This window comes from Achroia grisella, unplaced genomic scaffold, assembly GCF_030625045.1.
Source record: "Achroia grisella isolate CSIRO2021 unplaced genomic scaffold, CSIRO_AGI_Agris_v1 utg777, whole genome shotgun sequence".
Lineage (NCBI taxonomy): Eukaryota > Metazoa > Arthropoda > Insecta > Lepidoptera > Pyralidae > Achroia > Achroia grisella.
In genome coordinates this window covers 678951-700644 of record NW_026713017.1, presented here as the reverse complement: position 1 = coordinate 700644, position 21694 = coordinate 678951, and the positions used below count along the sequence as shown (strand labels likewise).

The window sequence follows — 21694 nt, the reverse complement described above, 5'->3', positions numbered from 1 at the left end:
AAAATATATTAATTCACACATAACTAATGGTTGATTAGTGACAGATAAGAGAGTTAATTAAAACGCCAATACCATATAATATACCTACTATGTATGCAATTATTTTATCTGTGCCTATACGCTGATACACAATGCAACAATATAAACAAATATTAAGTATGATCACTGCAAAATTCTGTGTCAAAATATATTACACACTCCAAAGAAGTATAGTATAAATATTAAATTACATGTAAAATAATATTACTGAATACAATATGAAAAATCACAAAATTTGACAAATAACTGACATTGCTATTCTTAACATGTAGGGCTTTTTATATTCTTCTAGAAGGTTGTGTTCAGAAATTGTGCTGCAAATTATTTCGTACAGGTAAGAGTTACTGTTTTTCTATCTTTCTCTAAAATGCACACGCTTAATATAATAATGCATTAAATCAAAAACTATTTTCTTTAAACTAGACTTTACAAATAAAATTTTAGAGTTGATTTCCCAACAATTTCCGAATCCCCGAGGTAGACTTTGTAAAACTCGTTTGTGTGGGTATTTCAGCTGCCAAGCAGCTGGATGTTAGATGTTCCGATCGTACCTAGAGTATTTTAGTGCATACTGTCATCACGGATGTCACATGATAAAGTGATTTCCGTGGTTCTGTTTATAAGCGACGGTTTACCATCACACGGGTCGTCAACATTTTTGTCGTTCCAAAAATATAAAAGAAATTGCAATTTTTGTATTATTATATAAAGTGTGTGGTAAAAACTATCCGATTGAATATTGAATATATTTATTGAATAGAATATTTAACACGTCTTACCTATCCTTGCAACCTATTATCGATATACTTATATTTAGCGTAACGAAATGCTTCCAAAGATTCATATTAGTACCATAAAATAATTAGTGTTGTACACAAATCAATATGAATCCAATAATAGTGTATATGAAACTAAACATTAAGTTCTAAACGAGATCGAAGGTTGAAATACTAATTGTACCTTATAGGTAGGTACTTCTTGCATATCGCATGATTTTAGTATGAAAAAACAGAGAAGTTGTTTAATAAATACTATTGTTGGAATCTTTCTTTCCACTTTCTTTTACAAGTTATATGTATGTTTACAATATACACACAGATTTTTATATATACATAAAATAATTGCATTCAATCCGAAGTATGAAAAAATACTTAGGTATTATAGTATTAATAAATAAAGAAGACAAACTTCTAATAAACCTCTTTTAGCTATTAATATCTTTTGTCCTTTTCTCTCAAGTAATTTTCTTCGTTTACAGTAAGTGACAAAATACTGTAATTGTTAGAATTGTTTTTTAGGTTTTAATTTTTATGACTAACGGGGTTTCTATACCTAATTATTGAAATACACATTACAAACTGAATTGTGTGTATGTTTAAAGAGTGCTAGTTTTTCATAGATATGAAAGATATCGCATTGAATTTATTAGATAGGTATGGTATTTAGATTAAATACATGCCTCCTTATGCATAAAAAATAAATGTATCTAAAAACTAAATTTAACTATTATACTGCTTTGTCTCTTTGTTACCAATGTTGAAAATTGTTTGAAAGAAAAGCACAGCGATTTTTTCTAATGGATGATGATGTTATAAAGCATCCACCTCAACTAGAAAGATGACTAGTATGAGATCATCAGTTAATCCATGGAGACTAAATCATTAGAAATTTAGAACTTCCAGTTGAGACCACAGAGGTCGACCTGCCAATTATGTACCAATTATTAGTAAGAAATACATATATCTACCTACAAAAACATTATATAATCTAGTAGCTAAAATAGGTTTATTAGTTTTTAACGGGGTATATACACAAGCATTGGTATTAGTTATAGAGAAGGATTGAAATAACTTCAGTACTTAATAATGTAACGTTAATACACCAAGTAACACCATAATTATTCAATTATATAGATTTCTACACTCATAGTTATAGTATAGGCGGTATGGCAATATTCTACAAAGTTATAGAACATTTAAATTACTAAACTAGCATTTTATAATTCTTTTATACATACAATTAGCAAATCAATAGAATAATAGAATATATGAGTATAATACATAATTATCTAATGTTATTGCGCTTATGTTTTAAATCATTTTACTCAGCCATTCAGTAAACCATAAATATTTTTGTAATTAATAAGTTACACCCCCTCATTCTCAAAAAAGAAAATTAAATTAAAATATGAAAGTCAACAACACATCGGCTATAATAAAATAAAATATTTGTCAAGTAGTATATAAATGAATTGTCTCTAGGTATGTGAATATATTTGTAGATGGTCTATATATATATTTATAAGTGGACATTGGTTTATAATTATAACATTTTCTGTACCTAACTAGTCTAGAAATAGAGCGTAAGATTTTGATATCCAAATAAATTTTATTGAAAAACTTAATAAAATATGGAAATATATTTATAGATCAAAACAAATTTATTACTAATGTGTAATAAGTGTTACAAAGTTATTTTCTCTTTGTTATATCATCAACATGAGATTTGATTTAAAACTGAGCGCAGTAGACAAGAATGTTACTCGATAGTATCTAAACATATTTCACTAAACAAAAATTCTAGACTACAACGCAACTACATGCCTACTAAATGAAATGTGAAACGCTTAGTGCATAATAACGTATTATTATTACACGCATATATAAATAAGTATTTTTACATTTATAATAAATCTATGATCGCCAATATTTGTCACAAATTTCGATGTTCCCTCATTATGTACCTAATTGCTCGTAGTAATTGTTAGACGCGCCAAATCATATCTTACGGAGTGGGGAATTGAATTCGTTTGTTTTAGAAATAAAGTTCAAAATGGAAATTTAAATTGTGCCTTAGTGAGAGATTGTTTAGCCTCATTTAATTTGGAACCTGTAGTACATACGCAGGTACAGTGCAGTATGTACATTGTTTACCCTTTAAATAGGGTACCTAAGGGAATTACCTTGAACAGCGTACAAGTTTGTGATAGAAGCTGAATTTAGACCAAAATAACAAAGAGGTGAGGAGTAACAGAGGAGATCAGAAGAACATTGCAATATTTCCACAGTTAGAACAATTTTATAGATTAGAGTTGATTATAAATATATTACCATCAATTAAGATCCATGTAGTATTCAAGAAGAAAAGGAAGAAAAGAGTTCGCTCGCTATTTTTCGTTAAAGGATTCACAACTCCACAGTCATCTTACTACCCATAGCATAGCCCATTCAAGTAGTTCGCTAGTAAATGCTATGTTGGGAATTTGACAGACGGTAGAGTAGAGTCAGACATTTTTATTGTTTGTGCTAAAAAATTCAAGAAGAGGAATGAGATTTCCCTCGTTTGGTCTAAATTCATTTATATACTATATTTTAATGGCATTAACTAGATGTTCTGTACAGAATTATCTATCGCACTGTACACTACTCGCACTAATGTAGTCTAAAAACGTTTAATAAAACTAATACCTAATACCCCTCTCTGATTTATAATAAAGTAAAAGAATGCAATAACAATTAATAATATTTCTTTTTATTGAATGTTGTATAATGATTATAATTATATTTATATTGTAATACGTAGATCAGTATATATATGTCGTAGCAATAATATAAGTGTGGCAATAAGGTCTAGTGCATTTGCTTTCGTGTTTCGAGTTACCTGTGTAGTATCCTCTCCTATTAAGTCGGGTATTGGCGATGCATTTAAATTGATTCCGTGATGGTGGACCTCACAACTTATTACAGAATCGTTCGATTATGAGAACTATTTTTATTGGTTAAAGATAGAAAGAAATTATGTGTAGTAAATGGAAAATCTCAATTTTTTTACCTGCAAACCTTTAAAATTCTGCGTTTTGTCTAATTTTACATATATTTATTTTTTTATCATGAAAGCTAATTCAAAGGATTATACTATACAATCAGAATGCAATATTTAAATTGAATGTTTCTTTAAATGGTGGGCCTAGTTATTTGTATGGGGTCAGTTTGAATGTAACGTCAGTGTCAGTCCTTAGGTCGATCGCTGTACACTCGCTTCCAACGTACCTACGTACACTAAGTTCAAATATATGTTATTGAGCTATATATTTTATTAACAAGTAATTAGTTAATACATAGAAATGTGTGAATATCGATGTATTTTTTCACATTATCTTCAATAGCGCGCGAACATATAGCAAGTCCAATCTAATTGCTCGGAATGTACCCTAACTTTATTTACGTAGCAAGTTTATTAAATGAGTTTATGAAAGTGACACCAAGATTTTATTATAAACATACGATTACGTAAATTTAGAAATTAATTAATTTCTATATTATTTGTTCAAAGTAAATATTAGGTAGGCATTTTTTCTGTTAACACTACACCATTGGTGTAAATCAGATGTAAACACTGGGCAGTATTTTGTAGAAGTCTAAAAAATATTGTTCTTAGTTATGAATACCTATTCTAGATGTTGAATCACGAATTTGTCTATCATTTACAATTTATCATAAACTATCTTTAGCCTTGCTCAGAAAAAAAAATGTTATTAAATAAATTATTAAAATTGATCTTTACTCCGTTCAGCATAAGGTTCTTATTTGGCGAGTACTGTAGAGCAATTAGATTTATGACCTGCATTGGCGCGCTTAGATAATATTATGTTTGAAGCCAATAAAGAAAAATAAAATATAATGTTGACATGTGTGTATTGTGAAATAATGGACGTCCGTCGATTATTATTAGTTATACCTTTTTTTATGTTGACAAATAAATTATTAGCGTAAGACAAAGTGCCAAGAGTCGCAACCTTTCCTAAGTGCAATTCCTTTTTAATTATATTTAATTTATTATCTGCCGCATCGTCGGCGGAATATTGTCTCGCTTAGCCAAATTAACCTACTGCAAGATATAGTAATACCAATAATTTTTACCCTTATCCAATTAAACTTGTACTTAGATTAATATATTTTATTACTGAATTGATTTGAACTGTGAAAATGGAGAAGTGTATACCAAATATAAACGAAATTGTTTAACTATAGCAGTCAATGATATTCTAAATTATGTTTTGTAGTCGATGTTTTTATTATACTATTATTATAGAAGTGTGGGAGTCGAATGTTAGGTATGCGTTCAATAGTCGTGAAGAATGTAAAATTTGAAAATCGCTGTAAATTTGTCACTTAAATAGATCAAATATTGCGAGCGAGCGAAATTCGATAGATTTCTGTGCGACTCGTCGTGCAGTAGTGTTGTAATCATTAAAGATGGCGACAGTCGCACCGGAGTCTCTCGAATTGAACGTCGGGCCTTCGGTGTTAAGCTACCGGCATCAGCCGACGTTATGACCTGTTCATAACGAGTAGACCCGTGTAATCTTAATGTAAGGAACAAACAAATTATAGTATATAATTGTTTACAGACGCTCCCGGGCGTTAGACGAAAATATTATTTTTCTTAGAACACATTATATTGTAATAAATGGTAAAGTATAGAAGTATGGGCGTCATGGTGGTGACGACGGGTGGTCGAGTCGCGCGGACGGTCAGGTTTAAAAAATATGTTATTTTTTTACGAGCGTCGATGGCACCGCGCCCCGTACCACCATGGCCCCTCATATTTGTTATGTTTAAGAGGAAATATCTATTGTCTATTCCAAGGGTTGAATAACTACCACTTTTTTATATTACAATAATTATAGAAATTATTATTGAATGTGTTTTTATTATTTTCGTATCCTCAGCAAGTTCCTATAAATAACATTAATACTCGAATAACACGGGTAAGTAGGTATAATTTGTACAAATGAATTATGACTCTAAAATGACTAGCTGACGACCTGTTTTTTTAACTAAACTCAAGTTTGATAACGGTCATATCAAAGTCGATTTTAGATGAAGAGACAAACTTCTTAGCTCTCCATAGATTCACCGTGCGAGTGGCAGAAAGGGAAACTCCGAGCAGTTCTCGGAACTTGTAAACCGGGTGTTGGTTTTCAAAATCAAGAAATATTGTGTCATACTGAGTTCTCACTTTCTATGACGTCGCAGGGTCCACTAATCATCTTTGAATTTTTTAAGACACTTGTGGAGCAGTCAAGTTTCATATATTGCATGACCTTATTAACATTACTGATACCTATAAAATTAAACAACATTGCCCCTGTTTCTTCCTGAATTAGGTATTGAAAACGTGTAGTAAATAAAATAAGTATTTATATAGAATTAATATTTTATTCATAAATTCCTGTTATGTTTCTTTTTCTTTTTGGTCTTGTTCGAGTGAGCTTCTATTAGGTCATCTATCTCCTTGCTATCATCGCCTAGCCGCTTCTCACCACTGTAAGAGTAAGGAAAACTCGTAATTTTGCATTTTTTTAAAATTAACAGTATTTAGAGATCACAAGATCCTCTGACTGGAACTCGAGACCGTAAGTTCATTGGAAATAAACAATTAGTAGTAAATATGTATATTGAGATGGAAATCCTTACATTGTTGGTAATCTAATAATGTTAAATCTTGGATAGGAAACACTTATAAGAGGAGGGTTTATAATAATAATAATATCACAACACAATTCACACAGCGCCATCTCGTCCCAAGCTGTGTTATGGGTACTAGACAACTGATATATGTAAATGCTTTTGATATAAATACATATACACAAATATATTTATTCTGTAAATACATATTATATATGTATAATACATATTATATATAGAAAATACCCAGACCAATACAAACAATCATACTCATGAATAAAAATGTTTGTACCGTGCGAGGTATAAAACCCGCAACCATCGGAGGTAAAGTGGTGTGTTATAAAATCATGGGCACAGTATGAAAATGATGGCGAAATTGTTTAGATAATAAAAAAGAAATTAAAAATTTTACCACAATAGAATCATTAAACTGCCTCACCTTTTGACTGAGACGAGACTCTTCTTGTTGGAGCCGGCGAGAGCCTGACCCCAGTCCATATCACTGCCTTTAATTCGGTACTGCGCTAGATCTTCACCCATCAGCTTTGACAATTCCTTGCGCTGTTTACGCTCCAATTCCTGGATTGTATAAGATGAGAAAAAAATCATAAATGTCCTTTTTTAATAATTGAGTTATAATTACTTGTGGCGAAAATCGACCATAATTAAAATTAACATTCAGTAAGATTATAGACAAATAATATTAAAGAGACACATTAAAATATTCTCAATTTGACCACAGACTTTAACATTAAATAAAAGAGTTAGTTATTAGTTTATATATGCGTGTGTGATATATGGTAGTGTGTGTAATGTTTTTTTTTTTATTAAATGTATTTTTTACGCATTATTAAAAAAAAATTGCACTGTGCACTTCTCTATGTAAACTGTCCGCAATATATACTCTTCTTCTCTCTTCTCCGTCTGCGCATACATCGTAAAAAGGGGTACAGTGTTGGAAAACAAGTTGACGGTCCAGCTAATAAGTTGCAACCGTCATCCATTTCAATTTCATTGCCATATCTGACTCGCCAATCAAAACTTTAAGCAAACTGCTTAGCGGTTGAATAGGTGAAACAAATGTTCCCAGACGTACGCTAAGACTTAGTATTATAATTTTTATCGAAGTACACGTCCCCTGAATAAAATGTATACAATTTAGTAGACTTGAAGTCTTTGATTGTAAATTCATATTAATAGCTTTTCACTAAATATATTTAAAGTAAATGTAGTTAAGGTGCATCAAAAAAATTATTTAAAAATACATGTCCATTTGTCTTTCGCTCTGTTTGTTCTTGCTAATATCTGAAACACTTCTTTCACTTGGACATAGCTAAGTATATTATAGTAGTAGTACTACATAGGCTACTTTTATTTTAGAAATTTTATTTATATTAACTAATAAAATATAGTTAAAATCCACGCCAACGAAATTGCAGATAACAGTTAGCTATAATACATAGAAAACATTTATCTGCTATTAATATTGTCTTTATATTTGTGTGAAAATAAAATACATATAAAAAAATAAAAAAGTATATTAAAAACTCTTTCTAAGTCTAAATATAACATACAATATAACACAACCACATATTACCTTGGCTGCTTTGGACAATTCCTCTTGAAGACTTTGCTTTACTGGACCTTCAGCTGTAACCCCATCCGCGCTCTTATCTTCTATGCCTATTTCTTTAGCTACGGTATCTTCTAGCACGGCGTTAATGACATTGTTTATCTTCTTGCAAGATTCGTAGAACTTCGCCAGGATTTGGGAGCCTGGTAAACTCAACTCGCTTGCTATATCGTCCACATCTTTCATTTGGAATCCCATTGCTACAAATATAACCTGTAATAAATAGTAAAATATACATGTAAGATTCTTCTTTGTGCTTTACAAATTTAATATAGCGTATATTCACTAAAGTTACTAGGAATACATGAAATGGAAGTACACCAACACAATATATTCATAACAGTAAGTCAACATGTAAATTAGTAAATAATGGTAATAAATCGGGCTAACTATACGTCAAGTACCAAGTCAACATTAAAAAGTCTGTATATCAGGTAAATTCGATGCCCTTACTTTTGATGGTCGCGGGTTCCATTCCTCCCACGGTACAAACATTTATATTCATGAGTATGATATAAATCTTTTGTTCTGCTTATTTTCGAACAGTATTGTTCTGAATATTTTCTAAGTATAGTATGCATGTTTTTACAAAAAAAATCTTATCATCCTCCACTGGAGCATCTCCAGCATAAAACATTAGCGCAGGCGGGTGCACTATTCCATTAACATCCACAAAAAAAAAATAGGCATTCTTCTAGTCATATCTGTGAACCAACCTGTTGCACAGCGTCAAGTTTGAACGGTGCCTTAGTGTGGAATACGAGAGTGGCGAGAGGCTGTAGTAGATCTGTGACTAGTCTGTAATCCGCCTGCTGACGACTGTACGCCTCCAGCCGGGACAGGTCATGACCTGATAAGTGCTGCCCTATCAGTTGCTTCGTTAGAGCTGAAATAAAAAAATAAATATAATGATTTTATAATAAACTGGCTCTGTTCGCTCTGACTTTGTCTCTGTGGAATAGTTACTTTGAAGTTTAATGGTTTTAACTACAAAAATGACGAATTTCCATACAAACTTTCATCCCCTATTTTATTTTACTCTGTTAAAGGTAACATTTTCACAAATTATGAATGTTATTTATTATATTGAATCAAAAGCCTAAAAAATAAATTTCTCTAAAGCTCGATAATTCTATACAACCTTTCATATCCCCTTTTAACCCTTCTTTCGCATAAAAAAGTAGCCTATGTCCTTTCTCGGGGTTTAGAATGTTTATGTACCAAATTACATTCGAATTGGTTCAGTACTTTTGACATGAAAGCGAGACAGACAGAGTTACTTTCGCATTTATAATTAGTAAGTATAAGGAAGTACGAATGACCTGGTAGTAGCGATACCCTCCGTTTGTAAAATTACTTTTTTTAATAAAATAAAAATAGCCAAAGTAACTCCTGATAACATTATTGTGTATGTAAGAATAATAATAATAATTTAAGTATATATATTTATAACTTGGGCAAAATTAACATACCTGGTCCATTAGATGGGTGATTCCCGAGTGCTCTGAGTGCAAGAGCTGCGGGTAAGCGACGGAGCGAGCGGGCCAGTAGTCGCGCCAGTCGCCGCCGATAGTCAGCACTGTACGCAGACAGCCACCCGCTACCCGCCCCCGCTTCCGCTTCCGCTCGTAACGACAGCAACAGTATGCAGGAGTGCTCGCCTGTTAGCTCGTTCGTTTTTTGGCTGTAGGTGAGATGAATCAGTTTTTAAAGGGGAGACATATTCACATGAAACCTCATAAAACAATGTTATACAGTAAATGGAGTTCTGTCTCACCCATATCAAGCAGCTACAAAGCGTCGTCTATATGAGTTGTGTTTCGGTTGGAATGTGAGATATAATTAGCGGCGGACTAAGGCTAAAGAGGGCCCTAGGCAAAGTTTTTTTGTTAAATAAAAATAAATTATATAAATTTTCGGTCCCAAACATTACAGGCCCTAGGCACGTGCCTAGCCTTAGTCCGCCTCAGGGGGGGGGGGGGGAGGTTGTTAGCAATGGGAACTAGTATTTCCCAATGCTAACAATGTACCATATTACGTCGACCTCCACGTGGTTCCCCCTGGAAACCATCGTGATGAATTTGTCACGATGGGATAACTGACCTGACCTCATGCTCATCTCGTCATCCTCTACTGGAGCCCTGTCAACGTAATTATTATGGAAGGGCGTCACTTGATAAATAGATGACTGTAGCGCTTTTGAAGTATAAAAGGGACGGCCAACAGGCGGTCCACCTTATTTGCTATTTCCCTTAGCGAGTCAAGAAAACGTACCTTATATAAACTGGTATGTATTTCTGAGATTTCCAAAACTTGAGTAAATCTTCCGTTAATCCAAAACTGGTGCCTATGTAGTCCAAATGTTCAGCTCGCACTTCTGTCAATCGCCTTAACAGGGTTGGTGGTTTCGCTCTGCATATAATCATATTTATAACATATAGTTGTATACACAGGGTATAGCTAAATCTATCTAGAATAATGTACCTTTAAAAGTGTGTAAGAATTTTACTAAAAGGCACATTTGTTTCTGAGTTTTTTTGCTCTATGTACGTCTATCTAAGATGCACTAGGAGGCTCCCACCAGATATGGTGGGGCAGGGAGAGAAATACATCACGAACATCGGCGAAGGGCTTCTTAAAACCTACACCCGAGTGACAACTGCTCGGAGTTTTCCTCACCGCCACATGATGAACCCGCACGGTGAATCTATGGAATGCTAAGAAGTTCGACACATTTTCTAAGGTTATTAGAATACACATTTTCTGAGTGTCATGTACTGCAACTCACCTAGGGACTATTGTTTCTGTGTGCAACGTTTCAGATTTCCCGTTGATCGTATCCTCTCCATCCGATTCCGCTTCGTCCAGGCACGGTATCTGTCCGCTGTAGTATGCGGTTAGTTGTTGTAACGCGCGCTTGCCGTAACCCATCTGTTGACGTATTAACATTAAGACAGAAAACCTTCCCATAAAATAATAAACATTATAAACTATTGTTATCTTATCCTTTATAAACTTGATTAACATATGACCAGTAGTTTTTGAGTAATCCTTCCTTCAAAGGACCAAAAACTATATAAATCATAATTTAAAACAAGGAGAAAATATTTATTATATATATATTTATTTTTTAGTAAACAATTCTTATATATTAGTTGCATGGTATAGAAACAGATAATTTAAGATTTACCCGCTGATAGGATGGATGAGTCGCTATCCTGACTATCCTGGCTCCTGACAGCTTCGGGAAATCTCTATCACCGAACTGCTCACATATATTCCATGGGATCAAGTCACCGGCGGCTTTCCGTCCTCTACCTAAGTTGTCACGCACAGATCTGTAGAGAAACATTTTCTATTAGATATAACTAAAATTATGTTTTATCTGCTTTTTCTGAGGCCCAAGGCTGATAACCCAAGGCCGTCCTTATAATAAAATCTACTTCAAGTCTAATTTAATTGTGATCCATTTATATACCTACTTGTTTTTGAAAAGGCATTTTTTTTGGTTCAGTTTCGTATAGTCTTCGGTGGTATCCTCGAATTATATTTCCAACAAATAATTGTTTTCACAAAACATATCGATTTAAATGTTGACATTACGTACTCGGAAATAGATTTCTAAATTTCTAGGTTCTTCAAAAAATTCTGGATGGAGCGCGGGATCACTGTTTTATCATATATTTTGGTCAATTTATCAATAAATATTAACTGCTGCAATGCAAAATGTTATTGAAAAGACAACAAACTAAAAACAAATAACAAAATAGACTAACTTTTATCACAAATAATCTGCTGAAATTAGGGATGCAAGTTTGTGCAGACAAAACCGTGGGCAACAATGAGTCAGTAATAGGTGGTACATACTTATCAGAGATGTTTCCCTCGAGGCACATTTGCACTACACAGAGCAGCTCGGGCATGGCAGTGGAGGCTGGTGGAGTGGGCGCCAGCAACACGAACAGACAATGCGCCGGCGCATCCGCGAGTAGTTGCAGATCGTTCGGACTGTTCTGTACACAAATTGTTTCAATTTCTCTGTCGTCTGTGCTTACTATTTCATTGGCATATTATTGAGAGGAGCGCGAATCGCAGAGCTATCTTAGAGATCAGATTTGTACTCTTTGTAACGATACTCCTCCGAAACGGCTTGACCGATCGAGATCAGACATCGAAAAATAAACCTATTATTATTATAGAAGTACTAACTTTGTAATGGCTGGCGACGTAGATGGAGACGAGACGGTGCAGGAAGGCTTCAGCAGCACGATGGTAGCAGAACAGTGCATCCCGGTTTACACGGAACAGTTCACAGGCGGCCGGGGGCGGAGCACCCACGCCCACGGACGGGGCTGGCGCCTCTAGACACAGCAGGGAACCCAGCCATGCTTCTACTGGATCGCCGGTTCGATACCGGATTGGCTCTTCTAGTTTTATCTGCCTTTGCAAGGGTTATTTAGTTAGTTGACTTCTGTGAATATCATCATTTCTTCAGTAAATTAGTACACATGTATTCTGTATTAAGTAAATAAATAAAAAAAAAAAGTTTTAAGGTCACGGATTGAATTAGATCAGTGCAATTAGGATTGATTGATTAGAAAAAGTAATTACCGGCGCAGGTGCGTTGTGCTTGGTCTGGAGTTGCGCGAAGAGTTTCAGCGAGAGTGCCCGGCCCGTGCCCTCGTACCCAGAGACGGTGGAAGACAGCAGCGACAGCGGAGCGCGAGCGGCAACTGCTGCCACCTGCGCCAGGGGAATGGCTGCCGCTTCATCCACCACCACCAGGTCCGCCGCCGCCAGCAGCGAATGGTCATCCGGTGTCATGTACTGCAACCAACCGTCTTAATTACTCTTTAAATTCTAGGAGATTGTTATAATATAGATTAATAACCCCATTTTTTTAATGATTATTATGGAATGTTGCTCCGCCCGTACGTGGTACGCTGGGGGGAACCAGTGGACAATGATAAGATGAGTATGAGTTCAGGTTAGTTAGCCCATCGATCGGGAGAACCGCAAATTGCTTGATGCTTTTTTAAATAAATGTTGATTTAAGTAAATACACATTAACAAGGAGGAGACAAGCGGCAATCAACATAGAAACTGTATCAGTTCTATGTTTTTTTTTTAATTTATTATTAAGCTTAATAATAAACTTAAAAGCTTTGTTAAGAAAATATTTTATACAATATTAGAATCTTGGTTTCTTTGTTAATTCAGACTCAGGACAGACTCTTCTATTTTTCAAGGTGTTATCTATGATCTATGTAAATTACGTATGTATTGTATTTACAAAGAAAAAGTATTTACATTAGTTGTCTAACACCCATGACACAACATCTGCTTAACTAATTATATTAATACATGAGGTAAAAACTTTTTACCCCTTTATACGATAATGAATGACGAAAAATGTTTAAACTTATAATTGAAATTCATTATGGTCGAATTTCAACCACTAGTTATTATAAATACAACTCACCTGTACAGTCTGCCTCGAATTCCTAGATATATTAATCCTCACGATTGCCTTCTTAAAGTCCGGGTTAGTTGACCTCACAATGCTGTAGTCTATATGCTCCTGGTACAGACATGCATCTAGACCTTTTAGTATGAACTCGAAGAGTGTGATCAAGTTTTCAGGATGTGGAGATGTGATGTAGATATTGACGTAGCCGAGGGCGATTGAGGCGGCTACAGCCAGGCCGAGACAGGCCGACTTGCCACGACCACGGGCCGCTGTGAGGCAGTGTGGAGGCCTGAAAAAATATTGCTATACCTTTGGATCTTATAACTAATATTTGGTAGTAGATATTGAAAGAATATTAATATAGGTTTAGCACACCACCATACCTTCGATGGTCGCGGGTTCGATTCCTCGTATGGTACAAACATTTGTATTCATGCGTATGATTGTTTGTATTGGTCTTGGTGTTTCTATATTATGTATACAAAAAAAAATGTAAGACAAGCTCTGCGTAGCTTGGGACTAGATGGTGCTGTTTCAATTGTTATTATACTGTCTGTACATGAACAGCACTATGGTCATCACGTTATCATGTGACAACACCAAAACTACTCATTATCATTCCAGAGGAGTAAGATGTCATGCCTCTTATCCTGTAAGTTCATAATTCTTTGTCCATCTTACAATCAGCCACAGACTATGATGAGCAGATGTGGATGTGTAAAATTTACATTATGGTGAATTCATATTTCTGATATATTTAAATTTTATTGCTATTATATTTAAAAAAAAATATGATAATTATTATTTCATACCTGCTCTCCTTGTCTGCGAGGGTGTTGATGAGAGCTATTAATGCTGTAGCTTGGTCATACGTGCGACAGAGAGCCAATAGCGGGCCGGCAGGCGGAGAGTCAGAGAGAGACGACACTAGTTCCGTCAGTTTAGGGTTTACTCTCTGTAATAATATATAATGTTATGTAATATTATTATGTTAACCTATAATAGTGTAAGCTGTAATTATAATATTATACAATGTTATACTGGGTGACTGTTTACCATTCGGAATAGATCTGACTAAAGAGACTATCACCACACATGCACTCTCGTGACATTTTTTCCTTTCTGTCATTATCACACTAGGCGTATTTATGTATGTGGAAATGCAACTTTTTGCAATTTGAAGAAAATTATTTGGTTCGATTCCTCGCACAATACATACCTACATACATATGTATTTATGCATATGATAGATTTTATTGTTCTGTGCGTTTTATAGTTATATTATTAATTTATTTTCCAAAAAAATATGTATCTAAGTATTCTATCAGTATTATACATAACACAAATTCTGCTTAGCTTGTGTCTAGAATCTAGATGATGCAGTGTGCTTAAGTATGAATATAAAACCTCCTTGGCCATCTAAGTATATTTTACTTTTTATTTACGTAATGATTCGAAATTTGAAAATTATTATAACAAAAGTTTGATACCATAACTTTATATTATTGGATTATTTTATTGGATCCGTTAAACACAGTGTGAATTGTTAAGGGTTATTATAAGTTAGATTGATAGATAATAATATATATTGTTATATTAGATAATATATGTAATTGGTTTATGTACCTCTGGTGTAACATCTACTGGTTCCACTTGAGCAGTCTTTGATGATATTGGCAGGACTGTGAGTGAATCATCCAGGATCAGACATCGAGGGTGGTCAGCTAACGACAGCAGGAACCTCTCGTTGAAACGGTTCACTACCGTGTCATGGGCCTCTGTTTTAAAACTAGAATTACCACAATTTTAGAACAACGTTAAATTGGAAATAGGAAATTAAGAAAATCCTTATTATTATTAATTGAAATTAATTAATAATAATAAGGAATGTAATACCAAATGCTGTAGTCAGATGTCATAAATAAAAATTTACAGATTTTTGGCTTAAGATAGTACTTACGTAAACCTCTGATTTCAACAAATAATTAGGATTTAATAAACTCTTTCGAAATCTAGTTGTATTCTGTTTTAAATTTGACGAGATCATTATTTATATGTATAATTAGGAAAACGAAATCAATTAAAATGCAAAAAATACGGTAGGATCCCGTGATTTTTCCTAATTGTGCGTCGAAATCTAGTTGGTATTCAAAATTGCGTCCAGACAGGTTTACTGTTAAGGTACATAAGTAATAGTATGACTAATTGGTACGAACCGAGCATGAACATCCATGGTGATTGAATGAAGTTGCCGCAAAGAGTCCATGGTCTTCAATAAAAAGATGATCAGACCCCCACCTTCTACAGTTTCGATTGTGCGCGCCATCAAATTGGGTGTTAAAGCTTCAAAGTCCTACAATATATTTAAATGTCAGAGTAGCAATTGAAAATCTGCGCCGCACAGCAGCATCCTCTCAGCATACACTGAACTGGATATCTTTTGTTATGTTATTAACAGCATGGTAAATTGAAGATTAAAGAAAATAAATTGGTTATGTTTGCCCATATGTAAACTCAAACTAAACACTGATGCTTTTTATTTATACATTGAAAAGATAAATAACAAAGAAAAGTGTTGGGTAGTGTTGTGACTGGAAACATTATGTTTGAGATTCGGCATAAAAAATAAATAATAAATTTATAAAATTGTTCAATTACTTGCAAAACACAAACACCATAAGTCTGACCAAGCATTGCATGACTCTCGGAGTAATATCTTCCATGTATTGTGGTTGCCACTCTGAATGCATCAAACAGTGATTCTTCCGATACTTCTAGTTTACCAGCTGCAATTTTCTTTGCCCTTTTACGGCCATGACTAAAAAGTTAAAAAAAAATATACACAATATTCAACATTGAAAAACATTAAAATCATGTTTTTTGGTACTGTATTTTATAAATACTCACTTGCTTATAGCCTCATCCTTATTTTTATAGCACCAAAGAACTGTTGGCCTAGCTTTTACAGTGGATTTCACCAGCATATCATATAAAATTGGTACCTGAAATCCATTAAGAATTCTTTGATTTTTTAGTTTTTAAAAAGTGATTGAAGAACTGACTAAAATGGCAATTTATAATATACTAGCATTCCGTCCCAGTTTCGATTCTTTGAATTTCTATGCTTTTCTGTACCAGAATATGCACGTATTTTACATATAAACATTTCTATTGAATCAATCTATCTATTGCTACATAAAAATCCATTATGTTTTTAATGCAGTTCTCAGCAAAATTTAAAAGATATAAGCAAACAAGCGGCAGCGGCAACTGTGTTTTATACTATATAAAGATATACTATTTAAAAAAAGGCATTGAAATAAATTTGATTTTTAAATGTCTATTTTTAAGGTTAAATTATCTAAATATCAAAGACAATATATAAAATCTATAACAGCTGTGTAAGTTTGCAACAGACATTATGTGAGATAGAAGTAACAATACTATATGCCATCCCAATTCATATTCTGAATTAGTCTTGGACATAATAGTTTGCAGCTGAATTAGCTCAATTCAGTTAGTGACTTGAATAACTCAAAAAAATTCACATGTCTTCTGCAAACTAGTTCATTCGCTCCCGACTGTAACCAGAGAAAGGAAGTAGGCTAGTCATTCTCTATGCCTATAAGTATTTTTAAAGCAAATATATGTTCTTAATTTTTAACATGAATTCTTGTGTTTTATTAAATAAACTCAAAAGCTAAAGAGCTGCGAATTATTGTGAGTAGTTCGCCTTTTGGAGCGCTTTTCCTATCTAGATCGTTTGCGAACTACACAAGTCTACTCAAAATGAAGCACACCGAATACCGAGAAGCAAAACTTGAAATAAAATAAATTGGTATACCAAACCGCCTGGCCACTAGGGTAAAGGTAGCTGAATCCTCATGGAATAAGGTGAGACGTCGTCCAGAAGTGTAAATATAATAAATAACCATGGCGATGGCGAAACATTAATTTAAATGTGTAAATACTTACTTGATCTCGACTTTTATCGCCAACGAGTAGAAACATAGTACGATGGCCAAGTTTAACTCCATTCTCGATCATAACTCTAATTCGGTTATCTATTTTCTTTTTTACCATTTTGTATGTTTCGTTATTTACTTATTACCAATCAAAATATATTATAAACAACGAGGTTAGCGAATGTTTTTATATTTTATAACCTAAAAACATGACATGCAGTGTTACCATATTTAAAATAAGGATTCAGCGAATCTAGCTACTTGTCCAAAAATTGCCAAAAATGTAATCTATTATATATTCATACATACTCAGTTGACATTATATCTATAATAGTAGCTACCCAGCGGCCTACCGCTATTAGGATGAACAACATAGTCACTTAATATATAACATTACAGCACAGTACGTTATGTTCGATGATAGCCAAAATAAATTATCAACATGCTATTATTTAAATAGTCCTATTTCTTGAGACTCGTATGCTCAAAATAAAGAACATAACACTAAGAATAGAAGCAATGTAAATACGTATTGCATACATATATGGACAATGTGGCTGTAGCACAAGGGATATAAAATACTAATACAGGGTTATGTACGATGTTATGTGGTGTCGCTACTTAATTCATTTGTTTCCTGTACTATCTAGATAGTGAGTAAACAAATGAAATGATTGTACTACATTAGTAAGTTTAATTGATCGTGGCTTATTAGAAACGCGAAAGCTTAACGCAGAGTAGTAAAGACTTTTCACTGAAGAAAGAATACTATCATGTGGAGATTTGAAGAAAGAATATTATGTTGAATGAACATAGAGGTTAATATACATACCTAATTGTATTTGAGTAATAAATTCTGTCATTGTTAAAAAAATATATTGATAGATTAAAAAAGTTACGTTTAACATCATGTTCGTATTTTATTAAAAATATCCATTATCTAGGTCATTTCACTCGGAATATCTCCCATTTCAACAGGTTATGGGCTAATAACTACAAATAATATAAAATATATTAATATTTACATAAAATATAATAATTAAAATTAAAAACATTAAAAATGGCGAGATCGGGTGATAGTAATGAAGACCACATAACAAGACTAGTAGATAATGAATCGTATAATATCTGGAAGTTCGAGATAAAAATAATACTAAAAGCCAAAGGATTATTTGAAATAATAGCAAGCAATAATGAATTGAAAAAAGATGGCGACTGGGAAAGAAAAGATGCTCAAGCTCAGGCTATTATAATTACATCTATTGATAAAAAACATGTACAACACTTATTAAATTGTGAAAATGCAAAAGATATGTTCGACAATCTCTGTAGTTTATATGATGGTTCAGAAGAACGTAATAAATGTCAAATCTTACAAGAATTCTTCAACTATAAATATCGACCTAGTCATAACATTAATGAATATCTGTCAGAAATAGAAAATCTCACTTTTAGACTAAAAAAACTTGGACAAAAATTGGATGACGAAGTTATAACATCAAAAATATTAAGTTCATTACCAGACAACTATTCATATTTTATTACTGCATGGGAATCAACACAAACAGATGAAAAGACTCTTAAAAACCTAAAAAGTCGACTTTTAACGGAAGAAAATAGGCTGAATAAAACTGAATATATCTATGAATACAACTGCTACTGCTTTTAAGACGCAGAAAGTTGTAAAATGTCTAAATTGTAATCGCATGGGTCATAATGCGAAGCAATGTAGAACAAAACCATGTTCTATTTGTAAAAAGACAAATCACATAGAAGCTAATTGCTATTTTCGGAAATACCACATTCAAAAGAAGAACAACTATAGTACAGATAAAAAACAATTTGTAAATAAATATCAAAAGGATAACAAACACGTTACCTTTCTATCTAAAGAAATGTCAAATGACCAGAAAAGCATACAATTTATAGTGGATTCGGGTTGTTCAATTCACATGATAAACAACCGAGATACACTACATGATTTTCAAGAAATTCAATCTGAGATCAGTGTTGCTAAACATGATGAAACTATGATGGCACAGGGTCAAGGTATAATAATTGGTCGAGATATAATACTGCAAAAAGTTTTGTTCGTACCCAGTTTAACTCAAAATCTTCTATCTGTAAACAATATAACAAATAATGGCGGTGAAGTGAATTTCTCAGATCAGTCTGTAATTATTACTAAAGATTCTGAAACAATCCTACACGGTAAAAGAACAGCAGAAGGATTATATGTCATAAATTTAGAAACATTTATTGACAGAAAAGATATGTCACTATATACAACAAAGAAAGACAACACAAGTATGTGGCATTTTAAAATGGGACATCCGTCAAATGAATCTTTGTTAAAATTATCTAAATTGGCAACTGGTATAAACATAGATGAAAAATTTTTAACCAACTTTAAATGTGAAATTTGTATTATGGCGAAACAAACTCGAAAACCATTTTATTCTAGAAATAAAGCTACTAGAAAGTTAGAAATTATTCATACTGATGTGTGTAGTATCGAAGATGAAACTTGGGATGGTAAGAAATATTTTATGACTGTACTTGATGATTTTACACATTTCGTAAAAACCTATTTAATGAGAAATAAGTATGAAGTGTCACAACTCCTGAAAGATTATATTAACGAAGTTGAACGTGAAACAGAGAATAAAGTCAGTACTATAAGATGTGATAATGGTGGTGAGTACACCAATAATGATCTTAAAATCTGGTGTCAGAGAAAAGGGATAAAACTAGATTACACTATTCACCATACACCTCAGTTAAATGGAAAAGCTGAAAGGTTAAATCGAAGCATTATGGAAAAAGCTCGTACTTTATTATTCCAATCTGGACTTAAAAATGAAATGTGGGGTGAGGCCGTTTTAGTGGCTACATACCTACTTAATAGATTACCTACAGTTGGAATGGATATTACACCATATGAAGAATGGACAAATAAAAAACCAAATCTTAAATATGTCGAATGTTTTGGCAGTACAGCATATGTAAAAAAACTTGGTTATTTAAAAAAACTTGAACCTAGAAACAAAAAATTAATAATGGTTGGATATGCTCCTACTGGATATAGATTGTGGTCGGAAGAGAAAAGAAAAATTTATGTAGAGAGAGATGTAATTTTTCATAATGATGTTAATGAAATAGCCAATGATTTTGATATGAATATAAATAAGGAAAAACATAATAATACACCTTTGTTAACGGATTGCCAAAATGACAATGTAGAAATTAAAAACTTTAATGATACGGTAGAGATGGTACGTATGAATGATAAGTATGAACAAGATAAAGAACAGTCACAAGACATACAAACAAATTTTTTACAGAATACTCCATGTTGTTCAAACAATAATAATATTATAGAAGAAGATGATACTTTACTAGGTAGAGGAAAAAGAGAAAAGAAACGAAATATACATCCAGATTTCGTATATTTAACATACAAAGAAGCAATATCTGGAGATGATAAATTAAAATGGAAAAAAGCTATAGCAGATGAAATGCAATCATTAGAGCAAAATAATACGTGGAATGTAATAGATGTGGAAGAAGTAAAAAATAAAAATATACTAACGGCAAAATGGGTATTTACAATTAAGGAAAGTGGTCGCTATAAGGCTAGATTAGTAGTAAAAGGTTGTCAACAAAAAGAAGGAATCGACTATACGGAAACGTACAGTCCAGTAATAAATACAAGTACATTAAGAGCAATGTTTGCTATTGCTGCATATAAAAATTACAATATTATGCAATTTGACATTAAAACAGCTTTTTTATATGGAGAGTTATTGGAAGATATATACATGAAGTTACCAGAGGGTTATGAAGAAAAATATGTAAAATTAAAAAAATCACTCTATGGCTTAAAACAAGCACCATTAAAATGGAACGAGAGATTTACATCATATTTAAAAAATAAAGGATTGTTACCTATAAAAGCTGATCAATGTTTGTTTAAAAATGAATCACTTATATTGGGTATTTATGTAGACAATGGAATACTCATGGGAAAATATAAAAAAGAAATGGAGAAGTTAATAAAAGAGCTGGAAAATGAATTTGAAATGACGTTGAATACAGAACCTAGTTTATTTCTAGG

At 33.0% G+C, this 21694-nt stretch overlaps 1 protein-coding gene across 1 annotated transcript; it reads right to left on the bottom strand.

The window, feature by feature from the left end:
* Positions 1 to 6263: 6263 nt before the first annotated feature.
* LOC131850590 (RNA cytidine acetyltransferase) lies at positions 6264 to 17791 on the bottom strand. The gene is made up of 18 exons (XM_059200877.1): positions 17588 to 17791; positions 16520 to 16614; positions 16271 to 16430; positions 15829 to 15965; positions 15239 to 15401; positions 14425 to 14567; positions 13625 to 13901; positions 12754 to 12969; positions 12352 to 12579; positions 12010 to 12155; positions 11333 to 11480; positions 10931 to 11073; positions 10417 to 10554; positions 9615 to 9826; positions 8859 to 9028; positions 8107 to 8355; positions 6949 to 7088; positions 6264 to 6366 (listed from the first exon to the last, which is right to left on the bottom strand). Exons 1-18 carry the CDS (start codon positions 17693 to 17695, stop codon positions 6264 to 6266), a joined length of 2976 nt encoding a protein of 991 aa, XP_059056860.1. The 5' UTR covers positions 17696 to 17791.
* Between the last annotated feature and the right edge of the window lie 3903 nt (positions 17792 to 21694).

What these genes read in the sequence shown, in the direction of transcription:
- LOC131850590 (XM_059200877.1), bottom strand. Translation starts at nt 17,695, where the DNA reads ATGGTAAAAAAGAAAATAGATAACCGAATTAGAGTTATGATCGAGAAT. An exon ending in TACATACCAGTTTATATAAG is followed by an intron (nt 9,827 to 10,416) that starts GTACGTTTTCTT and finishes TCTCACCTACAG; the next exon opens with CCAAAAAACGAACGAGCTAA. An exon ending in AATTGTCCAAAGCAGCCAAG is followed by an intron (nt 7,089 to 8,106) that starts GTAATATGTGGT and finishes TATACAATCCAG; the next exon opens with GAATTGGAGCGTAAACAGCG.